At 50.0% G+C, this 19,735-nt stretch overlaps 1 protein-coding gene across 2 annotated transcripts in view; it reads left to right on the forward strand.

Moving 5' to 3' along the window:
• LOC116949321 (protein Wnt-7b-like) overlaps positions 1–19,735 on the forward strand; it is a 36,559-nt gene continuing 16,824 nt past the window's right edge. Inside the window, exons 1-2 of one of the 2 annotated variants that reach the window (XM_032966476.2) lie at positions 1–3,590; positions 16,683–16,909. In XM_032966476.2, coding sequence (XP_032822367.1) covers positions 3,520–3,590; positions 16,683–16,909 — 298 coding nt within the window. In that variant the 5' untranslated portion in view covers positions 1–3,519. The remainder of the gene's footprint in view (positions 3,591–16,682; positions 16,910–19,735) is intronic. The other variant, XM_032966477.2, reaches the window with a different exon arrangement.

Below are 19,735 nucleotides of genomic sequence, written 5' to 3' on the forward strand. Positions count from 1 at the left end.
ACTCTGTATTTTTCCTTCCACCACCCACCCACCCTCTCCAATGATATGCCAATAAATTCCAAATTGTCCTTGTCAGCCAAATCGTCACATTATCTCTCTTTCTCTCACACACGAACTATCTCCCCTTTCAAACACGTTCGTCTCCACGGCAGTCAAATGGACCTGGCCATTGTGGTCAGATTGAAGTGAACACCAAAATGCCACGTGATGTTTTTGTGTAGCCATCGGTGACAGGGGCTGTGACCGTCAACCCCTCCACCCATGGTTCAGTCTGGAAATGCGTACATTCCGTCAACGTCATATTGAATTTCCAGTGCGCGGTGCGCGGTGTGACTCCAAATCAGGACAATCCCCTGACAATGATTCTCTCCATCTCGCCAACACAATTACAGCACGCGCGAACTGCGCAGTTGATTTAAGCTTCAGATTAAATGAATTGCCACCTATGGCATGGCCACCGCGCATGCGATCAGCACACGCCGGGCGTGGAGGCGAGGGGTGAGTGGATCACGGACCATTTGTGAAACTCTCGTCTTGACGAGACGAAGTTGCGCATTTCTCTCGCAGTGCAGTGCGAAGAATGGTCCGCGGAAGACGGTGTCACAGAATTACTTCTGAGAGCTCTTGAAATTACCGCGAGGTGGCCAGGAGATGGCAGTACAGCGAGTCGATTGAAGCAAGTGGCTTTCATCGCAGCGTCATGCCCTCGTGTGAGCTGACGGAGGTTTTTTTTCCCTCTCCCGGAATTCCCATTTCCTCCCATTTGCAGTCAAGCATTCATCAACGGCATTTGGCGAAACATCCCGGTTGTAGCAGCATCCTCGTGCGAAGGAGTTTTGAGATTCTGCGAGACTTTCGTGGGGAAAAAATATATACGCATCCAACAAAGGGAATGGTTGTCCTAATTACACGCGCGCACACTGCTGGGGCCCATGGAAATGAACAGATCCCTCTGCGAAATTCAGGTGGCGCAATGTAGAAGCAACTCTTATTTTGTTGTGGGATGGGTGAAGAGTCTCCGTCTACAACCCCTTTGTCGATCCACTGCTGGATGAAGGCCCCCACCTCTCGCCCGTGTTTTAAAATTTCGCTGTACGCAATGTTTACATCGCGGTCGAGGTACACTAAATTAACTGCGCAGTTCGCGCGTGCTCACTTGAGCAGGGTCTACGTCGACTTAAGCGAATCGGCCCGAAGTTGTGTCGACTCGACTGAGCGAGCCACGTGAGCATAGACAGATTGGTGAAATGGAGGGAAGCCCCATGGCTCATTGGGCTATCAGTTTCCACTGGGTGTTAATCGTGACTCGAACTCAGGTGGGTGGCCGGGTTTCATTGCACAGCGCGCTTAACCATCGCACCACAATCTCGCCATGACGACGGTCCATTGCCCCAAACGTCGTTCTATCATATTTGTGTTCGTTTTCTTTTCTTTTTTTTTAAGGCGGTCTTGTTGACGAGGTGTGTTGAGTCTCGTGCGTGTGCGCCCTCTGTTAACGCAGCAGCCGCAGTAGGATCGCCAAATTATAATTCGAGACAACTCTGGCCATCAGACTTACGCGGGTGTCATTAGAGGCACACTAATTTGCGGTGAGATATTGACGTTATTAGATAAATAGCTGCTTTGGACCGTTATTACGCATTTGGCCGTTAAAATAATTGCATAGCATTCAATCGCACGCGTCATCATTAGCCACGAAGCTTCAGTGGATGTATGCAAACTGCATGCGCACGTACACAATGATTATTTATGTTTGTATTATAATAGTTTGAATGTTACAGTCCTTTGTCAATCAACTGCTGGATGAAGGCCTCCTCCGCACGCCGGGTTTAAACATGGGTGTTGTTCGACCATACTTCACCGCTCTGGTCACTGCGAGTTGGTGAACACGGAGCCTTCGGACCAGTTCAGACATCGTTCGCCACCGATGTTATAGCCACGGTCGGGAATCGAACTCGGGTGGGTCTAGGTTCAATGCACATCGCACGAAGCACTGTTCCCACTGCCTCCTCCACACAATGTACAACATGTGAATACGCATCCGAAGTGTGCAGAGCGCGCGTATACGAACAGCGCATTCGGACAAAGCGAAGAACAAAACGAAATCAAAACAAAATCACGGATAGGCAGATTGTTCCGCGGTGGTGAGCACTGAGCACCAGGCTGTGCTCGATCACTGTGATTCAGAACATGAACCGCGCCGAGCCTCAAGACCGGTTTCCAGGAGGGGTTCTGCAATTAGCGTGTTTGTATAATTCACGATGCGTTTATTTGTATTGTTGGCGATTAGAAAAGGAAAGGGAACGTACACAACTCCGTACAGATGGCGCCGTGCGCTTCTCTCTCGAATCATTCGGGCGAGGCTTAGTCGACCACGAGAGAAGCGAACGTTTCATCCTCGGAGAAGGAGCTCGAGAAGTACACGGAACGGCTCGTGAGACGCGTGCTGTACTGTGGTCAGCGCTTTTGCGCTGATGCTGAATTCCCCCACCCATCACCCTTTCGCTCGCTCGCTCACTCACTCACCCACCCACCCCTCCACTCTCGACTCTGACAGGTGGTCTGGCTGCGGTGGGGAGGGGAAGGTAGGGGAAGAGGCGAGAGAGCGAGGGAGGGAGTGGACGGGAGCAACTGTTGAGGTGCACGCCCAGACACACCGCGCGCACACAGCCAGCGATGATGATGATGATATAGTCGTCTCTCTCGCTCGCTCGTTCGCTCTCCTGCGCGCGCGCGCAACACGCGGACACGCGCGCATTAACCTGGCCACGTGCGCGCGCACGGACACACACACAGAGAGATACACACACACAGACAGACACACACGGGCACACACACTCACCTACACACTCGCTCACTTACACAATTACTCCACTCAGAACAAATGTCAATCGCGGCTTTGCGGTTTTTTGCGCGCGCCACGGTTTAGCTATTAAACACCGGCCGAGAGACGGAGAAGACGAATAATAAGTAGAATTTTTTTTCTAAAAAAAAGCAAGACGTAGAAGAAAGAAGGTGGGGGGGGTGGTGGAGGGGGTGCGGCGGGTGGTGATGGTGGGTTGTGGTAGTGGTGGTGGTGCCAGTGGTGGTACTACAAAACAAGCGACTTAAAACTATTAACAAAGTTACATCAGCGCTTTTGCGCGCGCTCGTCTCTATATATACGAGGCCGCGGCTGCCGCTGCGGCGTCTGCAGACCGAATGCGGATCACGTCGGACGAAAGAACCGGGGCGACAATCAGCGAGTCATGCGGAGACAGCGCGTGGAGGAGACGACAGAAGAGCGATCTCTCCACCGAGGGACGAAAACTGTTTGAGCAGCGCCGAGCTGCGTGACTGAACCGGGACACAGTCGCGCCCTTAGCAGCACAACGAGAGACAACCCACCCGGCTGCATCATTATCAGCAGCAAGCAAGCATCAAGACACCTCGGACGCTCAACTCGCATCAGCAGTCGACCCGTGCGAGCACACACCGCGAACTGCCACGCGCGAGCTGGTCGGCAACACGGACAGCATCATGTATGCGCGCATCCGCCGCTGGATACTGCATTGCCTCCTGACTGTTGCGGTCTTCTACTTTCGCATAGGGTAAGAGCTCGCTTTCGTTTAAAAACGCGGGCTCGTTGCGCGGTGTTGTGACGAGGCTGCGATGATGAAGCGTCTGTGGGCACGCGCGAACGCGCTCATGAACGCGACGTCTGCGCCACTGCGCGATGATGATGATGATGTCTAATAAATGAATCAGAACGCATCGGTGTGAAGATCGTAAAGGGAGACTGGACGCGGAAAAGTCTGCACGCTGATGTGTTCACTCGTCTCGGTCACGACTGGTGGTCTGTGCTGCATTCCTGCTCTGCTGTCTCCATTCATTCCTGATCGTGGGCCATGAAACTCCGCAGACACCCCACGAGCCTTCACATCCTCGTTCGGCCACTGTGGACCTTGCGTCTCGGTCTCTGTCCCGGTGCTCACCGTGTTCATCATCACTCTCAACTCTCAACACCGTACATCCGATGTCCTTTTCTCGGTCGCTGTCCCGGTGCTCACCGTGTTCATCATCACTCTCAACTCTCAACACCTTACATCCGATGTTCTTTTCTCGGTCGCTGTCCCGGTGCTCACCGTGTTCATCATCACTCTCAACTCTCAACACCTTACATCCGATGTTCTTTTCTCGGTCTCTGTCCCGGTGCTCACCGTGTTCATCATCACTCTCAACTCTCAACACCGTACATCCGATGTCCTTTTCTCGGTCGCTGTCCCGGTGCTCACCGTGTTCATCATCACTCTCAACTCTCAACACCTTACATCCGATGTCCTTTTCTCGGTCTCTGTCCCGGTGCTCACCGTGTTCATCATCACTCTCAACTCTCAACACCTTACATCCGATGTCCTTTTCTCGGTCTCTGTCCCGGTGCTCACCGTGTTCATCATCACTCTCAACTCTCAACACCTTACATCCGATGTTCTTTTATCGGTCTCTGTCCCGGTGCTCACCGTGTTCATCATCACTCTCAACTCTCAACACCTTACAGCCGATGTTCTTTTCTCGGTCGCTGTCTCGGTGCTCACCGTGTTCATCATCACTCTCAACTCTCAACACCTTACATCCGATGTCCTTTTCTCGGTCTCTGTCCCGGTGCTCACCGTGTTCATCATCACTCTCAACTCTCAACACCTTACATCCGATGTTCTTTTCTCGGTCTCTGTCCCGGTGCTCACCGTGTTCATCATCAACCTGTCACCTTTCATCCGATGTCCTTTTCTCGGTCTCTGTCCCGGTGCTCACCGTGTTCATCATCAACCTGTCACCTTTCATCCGATGTTCTTTTCTCGGTCGCTGTCCCGGTGCTCACCGTGTTCATCATCAACCTGTCACCTTACATCCGATGTCCTTTTATCGGTCTCTGTCCCGGTGCTCACCGTGTTCATCATCAACCTGTCACCTTACATCCGATGTCCTTTTATCGGTCTCTGTCCCGGTGCTCACCGTGTTCATCATCAACCTGTCACCTTACATCCGATGTTCTTTTCTCGGTCTCTGTCCCGGTGCTCACCGTGTTCATCATCAACCTGTCACCTTTCATCCGATGTTCTTTTCTCGGTCTCTGTCCCGGTGCTCACCGTGTTCATCATCAACCTGTCACCTTTCATCCGATGTTCTTTTCTCGGTCTCTGTCCCGGTGCTCACCGTGTTCATCATCAACCTGTGACCTTACATCCGATGTTCTTTTCTCGGTCTCTGTCCCGGTGCTCACCGTGTTCATCATCAACCTGTCACCTTTCATCCGATGTTCTTTTCTCGGTCTCTGTCCCGGTGCTCACCGTGTTCATCATCAACCTGTCACCTTTCATCCGATGTTCTTTTCTCGGTCTCTGTCCCGGTGCTCACCGTGTTCATCATCAACCTGTCACCTTTCATCCGATGTTCTTTTCTCGGTCTCTGTCCCGGTGCTCACCGTGTTCATCATCAACATGTCACCTTTCATCCGATGTCCTTTTCCTCCCTTCTCTTGTCCCGCTCGCAATGTGAGTCGACTTTTCCTTCAGCTCGTCCGCGATGGGTAGATACCCCTCTCCCCCTCACTCTCGCCCATGGTCTATATCGCTGTAAGCTGTGGTTTTGACCATGAAGTCCAGACACTCTCAACACGCGGTTGAGTTATTTCACATGCGCGGGATTCACGTCGACTCAAGCGAGTCGACGTGAATCCTTTTCACAATCGCCTGAGCCATTGTGAAAAGGTGATATTGGCATGTGTCGATTTAAGGTTTCCTCCTACGAGAAGTGAACATTGTTTGTGTGCGTGTGTCGACGTAATTCTACCGACATCAGTGAGGTCGCGATAACATAGCGCATGCTAACAGACCCAATCGTTCGTGCTTAACTCTGTACCACAGTGTATCATTTCGTCAATTACTTTGAGCGAAATCGAGATGCCAACCAATGTCCCGATCGCTAACAATGGGACGTCGTGAATAGCCACGCCTTTGTGTCCTCCGTTGTGCAAAATACATCGTCAAAGCACGCATTTAAAGTAAATAAAAAAACGTCTCAAATTGTAACAGTCAAAAAGAATGTCAATCAGGAGGTCGGAACTTTTCTTTGCCACCAGCCTCACAAATGTGCACATTGCCCGGATAGTTAACAGCAATTAAAGCGATTAGCACCGCGCGCAACACCCCCGCTAATGAGCCGCATGCACGCGGGCCCCACCGACTTTCACCTGCACGCCCGAAACCTGCGCTCGGAGATAAACACCCGAGTGCCTGCTGCTGCCATCATGCCAGCCAACTCCACACCCCACACCACGCTCCCGTGTCTCTCTCTCTCTCGCCCCACCACCCACCCACCCATCCACCCACCCTTTTTTTTTTTGCAAACACCCTCCTCATCCCAACTCATTGAGATAACGTCAACATTTACTGACCACATAACTGAGCGTCCTCGCGCGCCCGCGCGGTCTCGTTAACTTATATGGCCCTGCAGGCAACGCTTGCGATTTGCCCTTAGAGAAGCTCCTTCCAAGGGCCAGCCAGCGCGCTGATGATACCTGATACGAATGACAGTGGAATGTACACCTCTGTCGGTCGGGGAGGGGGTGTTTGACTATACTTCACCGCGCTAGTCAGCGCGTGTTAAAGGGTTTAAAGGGGATAGGAGAGCGCTTCCGTTATTAACCGAGTCCGACAATCGGACCCAAGTCGCCGGTCCATCGCGCCATGCGCTAACCAGTGCACAGGGTTGACTGTTTAGAAAGTTTCCAAACGAATGCCTCGCCGAGTCTCAGCACTCTTGTTTTTGGAAGGTCCCGCCAAGATTTGGATGTTTCGATGAGTCTCGTTAATGAGCGTTTGGACGTATGTGAGAAGAAATGGGGAGTGTCCGTAGAAACCCTACGACTGGAAAGTTGATTATACATATATACGTACGGATATATCGTGTGCTATAAAGGAGGTCCATGACCCAAAACGTCACCTATTACGGATGTTTTGCTTTTAAGAAAGCGTTATGTACGAATGTGTATATATATAAAAAAAAATATAACTGTGCAACTGCTGCACGCATTGTTACGCGAGAGAGTGTGAAGCTCAAAACTCCGCACAAAATAGATTCAAGAATCCACTGCCGTACCACATCCGGCGACCTCGCATCGCGAGTCTACGACGCGAGCTATTCCCCGTCGGTGTCGCAGTGCTCGTTGTAGAAAGCAACCGGGCTCGAAGCTTGCCGAAGTCACCGCGCTGCAAAGATCCGACGAGATTCGGTTCGCGTTCAGAGTAAATCTGTTGAGGTCACAGCGAAGTCGCGCAGCGAGTAGCTTGGGAAGCGAACGGAAAGTGGCCACCAATTGGCTGTCGAATGCTTTCAGTAAACAAGAAAAGTCGCGCGTACGCATGGATTTTATATCGTTTTCTAAAAATGTTGCTTTAACCCCGGATGATTTTAATTAATTATTGTCTTGATTAATGCTATTTTATAACAAACGACGCACAATATCCCTGGGTTCGATCGTCCGTGAAGCTCACGGGGCCAGGAGCCCCAGAAACCGCTTGGTCCGCACACAACCCATGGCATCAGCAGCAGCAGGTGTGGATACCTGATGATGATGATGATGCACACATGAAAATTTACAATCTCTGCTGGAGTGCGTGGAGACTGTGGTCATAGCCCAGAACAGAACCGTGGGACATATCGACATAGACTCAACCTGCTCATTCACACATCAGAATGAGAAGTTTATTTCCAGAGTAAAGCCCGTTGAGCTAAGACTCTCTCTCTCGTTTTATTTTAATGGGGAACTCGGTCGGCAGACGAAATCAAATGATTTCACAATCAACATAATTAATAAACAAGCAAAAAAAATAAACGTAATAATAACGACAGCAGCGACCTTCTCAACTTACACTCGCGCCCAAACTAAAGTGATTTTAATCGAGTCCGTTTACACGAGGACAGAAATACTCAGGAGGGAGGAATCATCATCATCATCATCACAATCATCACGGCGACGAGTCGCCATCTCGCTACTCCTTCTGGAACAGGCATCATCCGGTCCATCAGGCACCTCGATGTAACATTTCGGCTCTTGCTTTCCCCAAACGCGAGCCGCGCGACGATGGAGAACGCGGCGCGTTCTCCATCGTCGCGCCCAATCACGGACGGGCGGACGGAGTAGTGCCCTAGCGCATGAGCGTTTGCACACTTAAGTTGGAGAGACGAAAATGCATTCGAGAAAAGGAGAAAAAGCAAAAGCGTGTCTGTCAATTCTAAGAATCGGTCCCAGAGGCTGCGTTGCGCAATGAAAGCGGAGACACGCAACGCACCCTAAAGCCGTCGGCTACAGGTGACCGCTTTGGTATTCGAACGCCTCGACTCGACTCACGTACAGTGGCGAGGTGGTTGAGAGAGCAGGGGGGGGGGGTGGAGGTGAGGGGTGGGGGTGGTATGATTTTCAAGAGGGCGATTCAGTTTAATTTATTGCAACCAGGATGCATGTCGGATTGAACTGCGATATACACATCATCATCATCGCCGCCGCCGTTGTCGTGGTGGTGGTGGTGGTTGGTCGCATTCTTTAGATCTTTTCGCAATGTAAGTTGGCTCATGCCTTGGCGCGCGCGCACGCATGCAGGTAGCCGCATATCCAGTTGCATCTCGAGATAACGGGGAGGAATGCGAATTTGGGCCCGCGCCAAGGAGGGACATTTACATAATTGGCCGTCGGAAAGAAACGAATGGTGAATTGAATGACTGCAGCAGCAGCAGTTTAAGCAGCGTCGTTCTCTCCGCAAGTCGATACGGCAAAGCGATGAACCTTCGTTCTTGTCTCGCGACACGAACGCCCAGTAGCCAGGTTCACGTGAACTCTCTCTCTCTCTCTCCTTTCTCTCTCTCGCAAGGCTTTATCGAAGCACGGATAGCGTCCGTGGCTGTTGGGCAGATTCGCTCGCGTGCCATGTGTAACCACGCAATCGCGCCCAATAGATCATCAATTCATTACAGCTGCAAGCACGGAGGAAGGAGCATGATGTAATAACGCTGAGGTTATTTAAGAAGGAGGAAGTGCCTATGAAGTGTACGAAGCGACGCGCTCCCCGGTGTGTGCATGGATACATTATATAGGTCACGTGGAGGCATCTCACAACAAGTTCTGTGATATCCGCTTCCGTGACGCCGTTCTCCATAGCACGCCGAGAGGTAGCGCTACTACTGCCTAGGGCCCCATAACTGGATTCTTGGTCTTGGGACTGCGCGACGAAATTGCGAGAGAATTAACGTCAAAATTATCGAGCTCGCAAGGAGAAGACATGCGTGCCCAAACACGCTCACTTTGGAAAGGGATATCCCTCTGTGTTGTCTATGTTGTGTGTGTCTCTCTCAGTGTGTCTCTGTGTTGTCTCTCTCTCTGCTTGTGTGTCTGTCTCTGTGTCTCCGTGTCTGTGTTTTTTCTCTCTCTCTCTCAAATTGAGTTCTACCTGATGACGACTGCTTGTGTTGCAATCGAAACGGCGTATTATATTATTTAATTTATTTCCTATCTACGTGACTTTACTGAAAGAACCAACGAGTAATTCCTGCAGTCACGAAAGCTTCAAATCAAGTTTTCTCTCCCAAAATAAGTTCGGTGATTAATTGCTTCCGCGAGGCGTTCTCGAACACGCCGCTCTTGGCGCCGTGACCGACGCCACGTCGATAGGGCCATTCGGAGGAACAGAGTGTGACGCAACCGAAAGGTGTTGGGATCGATTGCTTGAAAACTGAATACTCGGAGTGTCGCGAATCGAGAGGCCGACACGAAGAGGGCGCCGCTTCGGAGCGCCGTCGTCTCGAAAGGATTCTTCTGCCCCCCTCCCCTCTCTGTCTCAAAAAAAACAAACGCCACTCAAGTCGCGGTGATTAAAACGCCCCGATTCTGAGCCCTGAACGCCCCGATTCACCTGCGTGGAATGCGTCTCCGCCGCCACACGGGACACGAGCAGCAGGCACGCTGACTCGGTGTACGTAGGTGCGTGTGTGTTGTTTAATGTACGTCTGTACGTGTGTTGTATGCATGTGTGTGTGTGTGTTGTATGTATGTGTGTGTGTTGTATGTATGTGTGTGTTGTATGCATGTGGGTGTGTTGTATGTGTGTGTGTTGTATGTATGTGTGTTGTATGCATGTGTGTGTTGTATCAATGTTTGTGTGTTGTATGTATATGTGTTGTATGCATGTTTGTGTGTTGTATGCATGTGTGTGTGTGTTGTATGTATGTGCGTTGTATGCATGTGTGTGTTGTATGCATGTTTGTGTGTTGTATGTATGTGTGTTGTATGCATGTTTGTGTGTTGTATGTATGTGTGTTGTATGCATGTGTGTGTTGTATGCATGTTTGTGTGTTGTATGTATGTGTGTTGTATGCATGTGTGTGTTGTATGAATGTTTGTGTGTTGTATGTATGTGTGTTGTATGCATGTTTGTGTGTTGTATGTATGTGTGTTGTATGCATGTTTGTGTGTTGTATGTATGTGTGTTGTATGTATGTGTGTTGTATGTATGTGTGTTGTATGTATGTGTGTTGTATGTATGTGTGTGTTGTATGCATGTTTGTGTGTTGTATGTATGTGTGTTGTATGCATGTTTGTGTGTTGTATGTATGTGTGTTGTATGTATGTGTGTTGTATGTATGTGTGTTGTATGCATGTTTGTGTGTTGTATGTATGTGTGTTGTATGCATGTGTGTGTTGTATGTATGTATGTGTGTTGTATGTATGTGTGTTGTATGCATGTTTGTGTGTTGTATGTATGTGTGTTGCATGCATGTGTGTGTTGTATGAATGTTTGTGTGTTGTATGTATGTGTGTTGTATGTATGTGTGTGTTGTATGCATGTTTGTGTGTTGTATGTATGTGTGTTGTATGTATGTGTGTTGTATGCATGTGTGTGTTGTATGTTTGTGTGCTGTATGTATGTGTTGTATGTATGTGTGTTGTATGTATGTGTGTTGTATGTATGTGTGTTGCATGTGTGTTGTATGTATGTGTGTGTTGTATGTATGTGTGTGTGTTGGAGCGGTAGTGTAAGTGGTTAGCGCTGCGCTGCGCTACGAATCCGTCGACCCGAGTTCAATTCCCGCTCGCGGCTAACACCAGTGATAGCGAATATCTGAACCGGTTCTGGGCCTCCCCTAGGTCGACTCAGCCTCAAATGTGTACCTGGTGCGGTGTGTAAACATCCCCACTGGGGAAGCAAAGGCGGCCGGGCCTGGTGTTGGCAACCCACCCCCTCGTGTGCCGTGCCGGCCTTCATAGGTGCTCGCTAACAGCACTTGCCCCAACAGTCTGCTAAGTCTATACGGAGGATCTTTGTCTCTGTATGTGTGTTGTATGTGTGTTGTATGTGTGTTGTGTGTGTGTGTGTGTGTTGGACGTGTTGTTCATGCGATCCTCTAACTGTGGCTGGGGGTTCTTCCACGTGCGAACCACTGAGCCAGCGCTCTCCACTTAAACGAACACAAAAAACAGACATGTAAATAATATACTGAGCTGCCGTATAGTGAATAAACAAACACACGTCTTGGGTAATTGAATTATTTTTGTGTGCCGCTGCAGCTGTGTTGACAAGCGCAGTGCACACAAACACAATTCAAACGCATTCCTCAATAGTAGTGTGGCCTTAAAATATATATATTAAGCAACGTTTCGGGCAACGTTTCTTTATTGCACGGAACGTAGGCGATTATATATTGCAGTAATTGTATATTGTGTGTTATATTGCTTTTCTTGTAAGGTGAATGTGTTGAGTTGGCGTGTTATTGTTGTCCCGATTAGCGCGCTACCACATCCCAGACGGACTGGATGGGATTTTTCCGGCGTGTGATTCTGAATTTGGCTTTGTAAAGTCACGCACACACAAATATATATATACACGTGCAAGCACTGCAATCATACAAACGTTTAGTCATTGGTGATTATGGTGCAGGTCTCCCCACGCCCCGAGCAGCCATGGAGGTTGTTGGACCATACTCCCAACGACACCGGTCGGCGAGGGAAGGCGTTCGTGAATGATCGATCCAGGACGAGTTCAGATATCGCTCGTAGCTGATGCTAGCCGTGGCCCGGCATGGGACTCGAGTGGCCCGGTTCACAGCGCAGTGGGTCAACCACCGCGTCACCGCTCCGCGCTCGACACAACGACGCATGGGGCCTTGTGTCGATGCCGTCCACCGCTGGATGATCGTGGCAAAGCCACGGGTTCAGACGTCGCTCGCCACTGATGTTAGCCGTGGCGTCGTGCTGCTAACCGCTGCCCCACGCGCTCCACGTGCCGTTGAATGCACCGCAATTTCAACGTGAACTGCCGGAGTCGGCATTCGACGATGTTGCAAACGAAACCGTTTAGGTGGAGGATTGTAAAAAAAAAAAATGCATAAAAGTTAGACGCGTAGGCTTTCGCTACCAATATTATACGTAAAAAGTTTATTTTTTGGGTTAGATCGCGTAAATATAAATGTGTCGTAACCCGCCACCACCCGACACAGCCAACCAGTAAAGTTTGTCACGTGAACTAAACGTGCCAGTTAGTTGCTGCTTCAGCCCAACGGTGTGTTGGAGAGTAAACCCACAATAATCACCGGCGGAACGTCACGGAACTCAAATTGTAAACGTTGTGGATTTACTCTCCAACACACCGGTGGGCTGAAGTCGTAAGTAACTGGCGCGTTTTGTTTACGTGACACACCTTACTGATTGGCTGTGTGGGGTGGTGGTGGGCTACGACGCATCTCTACTTACGCGATGTAACCCAAAACACCTGTAATTGTGCGTAACATTTTTGAACTGCGTAACATCGTTTTAATGTGAATGTTTGTTGCCATCCGGATCGCCAAAGGTCTCCATGCAGCAGGGGACTCATTGACAAAGAGCCGTGAATTGCTTCTTTTACAGAATCATTCAAATTCATTAATTCGCCCGTCACGTGCATTGTTCCGGTCTACAAGAGAACGCTCCGTTTGACCTACTGACCTATACAATTAAATACATCCCCAGCTGAGACTTGATGGACACTGTGCACTGTTTGCGTTTAATGTTTAACTTAACGGTAATCACATTTAACGCGTGGCTGAGCCCCGGCGCGCGTGTGTGTATGTATATAAATACATATACACTTATACCTATGCGTAAACAACGTTGAAAATTAATAATATTAATGTGTCAAAAAAACCACGTGTCAATCAACTGCTGGCGTGAAAGGCCCGACCACGCCGTCGCAGTGTATACATGAGTTGTTTAACCATACTTCACCACCCTGGTCAGTGCCGGTTGGTAGCGGGTCAGATACAATTCGTCACTGGTGTTAGCCGTGGCTGGGAATCGAACTTGGTAGGCATATCGTGTGTGCATTTATATACACACACGCGCGCGCGCATACATGGTATGCGTGTTTGTGTGTGTGCGGCCTTCAAAGGTGCTCGCTAACAGCACTTGCCCCTACAGTATGTTAAGGCTATATGGGGGATCTTTGTCTTTGTATATAAGGGGAGCGGTAGTGTAGTGGTTAGCGCGCTGTGCTATGCAACGCAACCGACGACCCGAGGTTTATTCCCGCTCGTGGCCAACACCAGTGACGATTCTCTGAACCGGTCCTGGGTCTTCCCTAAGTCGACTCAGCCTCAAATGCGTACCCGGTGCGGTGTGTAAACATCGCCACTCGGGAGACAAAGGCGGCCGGACGTGGTGTTGACCATCCATCCTCTCGTGTGAGGTCTACATAGGTGCTCGCTAACAACACTTGCCCCAACAGTCTGTTCAGGCCATACGGCAGATCTTTGTCTTTGTTTTCAATATACAGTGCCGTTCCGGCCTTCATAGGTGCTCGCTAACAGCATTTGCCCCACGAGTCTGTATAGGCTATACTGGGGGATCTTTGTCTTTGTATTCACACACACATATACGTGGCCGATTATACTTATTGAATGTCTCTACACACATTGCCGTAAAAGTTCACAAATTCACGCGTGTGTTTTTTGTTTTGTTACAATTATTCAAAGATCGTAAATTATAGTCATACAATTGCTCATAAATGTCCCACGTGTATTTGTAAACTAAATCATTGTATTGTGCATGCGTATGTCTACATCGTAGATGATACGGTGCATGGATTCTTTATTTATCCTGGAGAAATCCGATGAGCTATGAAGCTCTTTTTCACAGATGTCCAGTGAAATCGCACAGTCAGGCCTGCAATCGGTTATTCAACATATTTCGCGAACACGCGCACGCATCTATTGAGCTTATGCCCGCACGACGGGACTAACGGCGCATTGTCTTAAATCACGGTGTTTGTAAGTAAAGTGTCGCACGCTCTGGGTTATAACACACTCCGTGAACACAAGACGTAAATCACAGTGTTTGTAAGTAAAGTGCCACACGCTCTGGGTTATAACACGCTCCGCGAACACAAGACGTAAATCACGGTGTTTGTAAGTAAAGTGTCGCACGCTCTGGGTTATAACACGCTCCGCGAACACAAGACGTAAATCACGGTGTTTGTAAGTAAAGTGTCGCACGCTCTGGGTTATAACACGCTCCGTGAACACAAGACGTAAATCACGGTGTTTGTAAGTAAAGTGTCGCACGCTCCGGGTTATAACACGCTCCGGGGACACGAGGCGCGCAAACAAACTTGCGCCAGATGTAAAAAAAAAATGGTTCAAATCTGGTCACACCAAGCCCCCACGTGCCGCATTATGAGACGCAACCCAAGACGCCGTTTGCCTTTAAAATGGAGGAGATTCAAAGAGACAAGTGTCTTTTATTTCGGAGAATACTGTGTAGGCAAGTTTGACGATGTTCCTGAACCATTTTCCTCCTCGCTACGCAACTTCGCTGCGAGGTATCTCTTCCGTGAGCACATCGCCAACCATTTGAGTATCTCATTCCAACGCTTGTCAATTACGCGGATATACGTGTATGTGTATATATATATATTACGTATATATAGACGGAGCGTAGGAAATGCAACCGCATCTCAAGACCCTGCAACAGAGGAGGCAACACGTGGATTCGCTGTTTGACTGCCCGAATGTCGAAACCGTGTGCGCACGACGAGCGAAGCAAGGAATGGACTCGTGGGACGACATGGCACTCGCCTTCTTGATTTTGTCTCGAGTGGTGAAGGGCGCATGATGTGCATCAGATACTCAATGTGAACTCGTGGCCCACCCCTCGTTCGAGGCGGAAGAGCGTTAAGTGCGAATGGAATAAATTCATATTGATTTCAAGATTTCGCGACTGCAGGAATCCATACTCTTAGGTTCTTTCGGTAAAGTCACGTAGGTAGAAAAAACTTATCATTTTTTATTTTTTTTTACCTACGTGACTTTACCGAAAGAACCAAAGAATATGAATTCCTGCAGTCACGAAAGCTTTAAGTCAAGGAATAAATTAAGTTTAATACGTAGTCGGCTTTCACGACCAATATCATGCCATAATAGAAGGTTTTTTTGAGGGGTTAGATCGCGTAAATATATAGATGTGTCGTTAAGCCCGCCACCACCCGACACAGCCAATTAGTAAGGGTTGTCACTTAAACAGAACGTAGCCAATTCGTTACTAGTACAGCCACAAATATGGTTGTCACTTGATGATGCTAGTTGTAATTACTGGCGACACGTCGTACTCAGATTGTAAATGTTGTGGCTTTGCTGGTGTGCTGTACTCGTGACGAATTGGCACATTCTGTTTACGAAGTCCGCTCGCTGCTATGCTTACGTTCCTTCTTCCTGCCTCTCCTTTCTCCACTCATTCGTGTACTTGGCCATCATCTCCACGTCCACCCCAAAGTCATTCATCATCACCGCTCGGAACCACCTATCACGGTGATTCTGTCGATGCCTGCCTCTCGATCTTCACCCTGGTGATTTCCATGTCCGTCGACGTGTTTCTCCCGACTGTTGGTTCCTCTCTCCTCGTCAGTACCACGTCTACTACAACGTCCTCTAGCCGTCGAGACGACAGTATCCTGCACCATATAGGTTCATGACCGGCTTTCCAAACGCATTACCCTTTTGTCAATTGCCTTCAGCACCAGGCGATGCTGGTGCGGTGGTGGCATTGGCTGGCAGCATTGGGACTCGCAATTTAAATATCTCCGACTTCGATGTCCCGGTGCGGCATACACACAGTCTATATATATATACTGTGTGTATGTATGACTGGGTGCAACCACAGCTAGTTGATCGCCAGGTCCCGTGTCGTGGGGGTAAAGTGTGTGGCCACCTCACGTGGGACGTCTGACCCTCGAGATCAGGGGCCGGCTACCGACATTTTTGTTTTCGAAATCAGTATATATTAAAAAAAAACCCCTAGATATTTCAAGAGCCGCCAAAGCGCTGTGTGGTGAATACGAGACGGTGGTGGTCCTTAATGAATGAGTCACGATGCAGTCCTTAAAGAGCCACCGCGTGGGGTTCCGTCGCTGCAGGTTGCCAACGCATTGCTCTAGACTGTCTCTCGAGAACACCCTCTAGTGATCGAGCTATTACAGGGCTGCACCCACCCTAACCCTGCACGCTTTGCGAACGAACGAAAAATGTAATGAACGAATGTATAATTTCAAGAATGCACCATCAAACATCACGCCGCGTGTCTGTCCGGTCCGTGCGTCCGTCCCGCCTGCCTTGACCGATCGCCGCAGGGCACTTTCCACGGTCATGGCACTGGGCGCCAACATCATCTGCAACAAGATCCCGGGACTGGCACCACGGCAGCGGGCACTGTGCCAGAGCCGTCCGGACGCGATCATCGTGATCGGCGAGGGCGCGCAGCTGGGAATCAGCGAGTGCCAGCACCAGTTCCGATTCGGCCGCTGGAATTGCTCGGCGCTGGGTGAGAAGACGGTGTTCGGCCAGGAGCTCAAAGTTGGTAAGCGCCCCAACTCGGCGTCATTGTGGCGGAGGAGTCCACCCGCGGTGTGCGGTTGCCCGCGCTTGCCACCGTGGTGGTGCGTGCGCGGGCGTGTGCGTCGTGTGTCGCGCGCGTCGTGCGCGTGCGTCGTGTCGCGCGCGTGCGTCGTGTGTGTGTACCGCACGGCGCGTTCTGTCGACGATCAACGGATGCACGAGGGGTCTTCCCCACTCCGAGCGAGTTGTGGGGGATGTTGTTGTTGTTGTTTTTGTTGTCGTTTGACCATTGTTATTGTTTTGTTGTTATTATTGTTCCGCTTATATACACGGGGAATGGCTCACTGAGTCTCGTGAATTTTTAAAAAGAGGATCCTGCCAAGTGTTCGCAATAGTGGGGGCGGTGATTGCGATGCGAAATCAAAGTTGAAGAATTTGCGTGTATTTTTTTAGATTCCAATTTGGTACATTTTGCCACATCATAACGCCGGCACACAATGGCGCGAATGGCGTCACGGGATCTTTAACGCCCACCGTAAAGCAGACGGCGCGTGGTGTTTTGTTGTTGTTATACCCGCAGCATTAATCAGGGCAGCCGCTGTGGATCAAACCGTGAACCTCTGCGACAAGCGGCTAGAAACGCGCCTCCGCTGGGCCGCGTTCAGCGCATCAGCCGCACCTTGGGGTGGTCAGGAAAAGTTCCAGGGGTAATCCTTCGCAATCCTCTCGCCGCTGTTGTCAGCACATAGCCGGGAATGAAACCTCAGGGTTCCAAGCGCGATAGGTACCCTCCTCCCCCGCCCCTGCGCTGCTGCGCCGCTGTTCCTGCCCATCGCCTGCCGTGCACGCATTACATCACGGCGACGATGGCGAGTTCGTACTAACTCTGTAATTGTACGGCAGCGGTAACGTGGACTCTTTCGTTTTTTTATTTGAAAATTAGTGGTCCAGAATTCTATGCTTGGCTATTAAAATTCAATCGCGTGATAACCGCACTGATTTGATAAGACCTATACCACAACCATGCCATATATGGTGGCACCATCGAGTTAAATACTTGGTCTGAGCCAATGAGTAATGGGGGACAGCGATAATAACGATTGTTTAATTATTGTACGTGAATTGCGGTGGGGTTGGGCCGGGGTAAGGATCCGAAACCAAAACAACAAGAAAAGGCATTTTTTTTTCCAATTCGGTAAAACAAAACAAAAAACATCAAAATTTCAAGAGCTTCAATACACCGTGGTGAACACGAGACGGTGAGGTCCTTTATGAACGACGCCACGACAAAGCAGTCCTTGAAGAGCCTCAATACACAGTGGTGAACACGAGACGGTGGGGTCCTTGATGAACGACGCCACGACGAAGCAGTCCTTGAAGAGCCGCAAAGCACAGTGGTGAACACGAGACGGTAGGGTCCTTGATGAACGACGCCACGACGAAGCAGTCCTTGAAGAGCCACGGCTCGCGGCTTCCGAGCCGCAGGCTGTCAACGCCCCCGGGAGGCCCAGGGCCAACGCTCAGCAGGTTGTCGAACAACAACAACAACAAACATCTACAGAATTGAAGGTTGCGTTGCGTGCAACCCAAAGGAGGGAACGCACATCCCCGAGAGGACGTCCGTAGCTCGGAGACGGAGCGGCGAGGCGAGCTCGCGCGAGGTGTATTTGTGGCATCGCGAGAACCGTGAGAGGCGGCGACGGCATGCGGGATGCCTTCGACTGGCAGGGGATTGACCATGGCTGGTGATGACGATGACGACGGTCATTATCAGTGGTATTGGGAACACAAGGTTCAGTGCATTTCCATATTCACGTCCACTCCAGAGTTACTTTACTCGGTAGGCGCGGTGGAATAATTGAAATTGATAGCTCGAATCGATGAAATAATTTGTTAAAGTATCACGGAATTTCTTAAAATTAACGCAACTAATTATTTGCGCATCTTCCGTTATCTCAACTGAGCTTGCCGAGTTACCCGTCTGTGAGCGGGGCTAAGCTACGTCTGTCGGAATATGATGCTGACGGACGTCAACTCGGACATCACACAGCTCAGGTGACCCGCATTTGAATACAATAACGTGAGGAGTTCATCGTGATCCGCACCTGCACCAGACCTTATTCCGTGGCTCCATCTCCACCGGCAGGGCCCTCCTCTCGGACGAATTCCATCCTTTGGCTGCCACTCTGCACCTCGGCTCGCCCCACTGGGTCATCCGCCGGTCCCTCCGTGACGACGGCGAACGCCAAAGGTCACTCGCCAAGCCGAGCAAACGGATTCACCAGCAGCAAAATGTCGTGCAGACTTTGGACAGTAATTCAACGTCCCGGGTCTCATCAAGCAGTCAGGCTCGCGAACCAAACACCGCTGGTGTACCGAACGTTGTTGGTAAGAGCACTTCCTGTATAAGACGGGGCCCTGCCGGCGCGCTAAAACAAACAAGAATTGCGATTACCGACCGCGCAAAATCGAGTTTTTCATCGAAATAAACGCAACGAAAATATGTACTCGTGAAGTGCATAGACCACCCCCCCCCCCACTCTAACGTGTGCATGACGCATGCGGGCATCACAACTGGGAACGATGATCCATCATGATCCATCTGGGAACGATGATCCATCATGATCCATCATCGTTCCCAGAAAACGATGAGTCTTCATCCATGACAACATCTGAGGCACCAGCCTTTCACTTCATAAGTTAAACATTTACACTGCAGAAACGCGGGGATCGCAGATGTGATCTTCATCATCAACCACGATCTATATCTATCCGCTGCTGGATGAAGGACTTCCCCAAGCCGCCGACATCCATCGTGGTCTTGCGACGCAACAATCCACGTTTAGCA

Source organism: Petromyzon marinus, chromosome 36 (assembly GCF_048934315.1).
Source record: "Petromyzon marinus isolate PM22_M1 ecotype Great Lakes invasive population chromosome 36, UKy_Petmar_22M1.pri1.0, whole genome shotgun sequence".
Taxonomy (NCBI): Eukaryota; Metazoa; Chordata; class Hyperoartia; order Petromyzontiformes; family Petromyzontidae; genus Petromyzon; species Petromyzon marinus.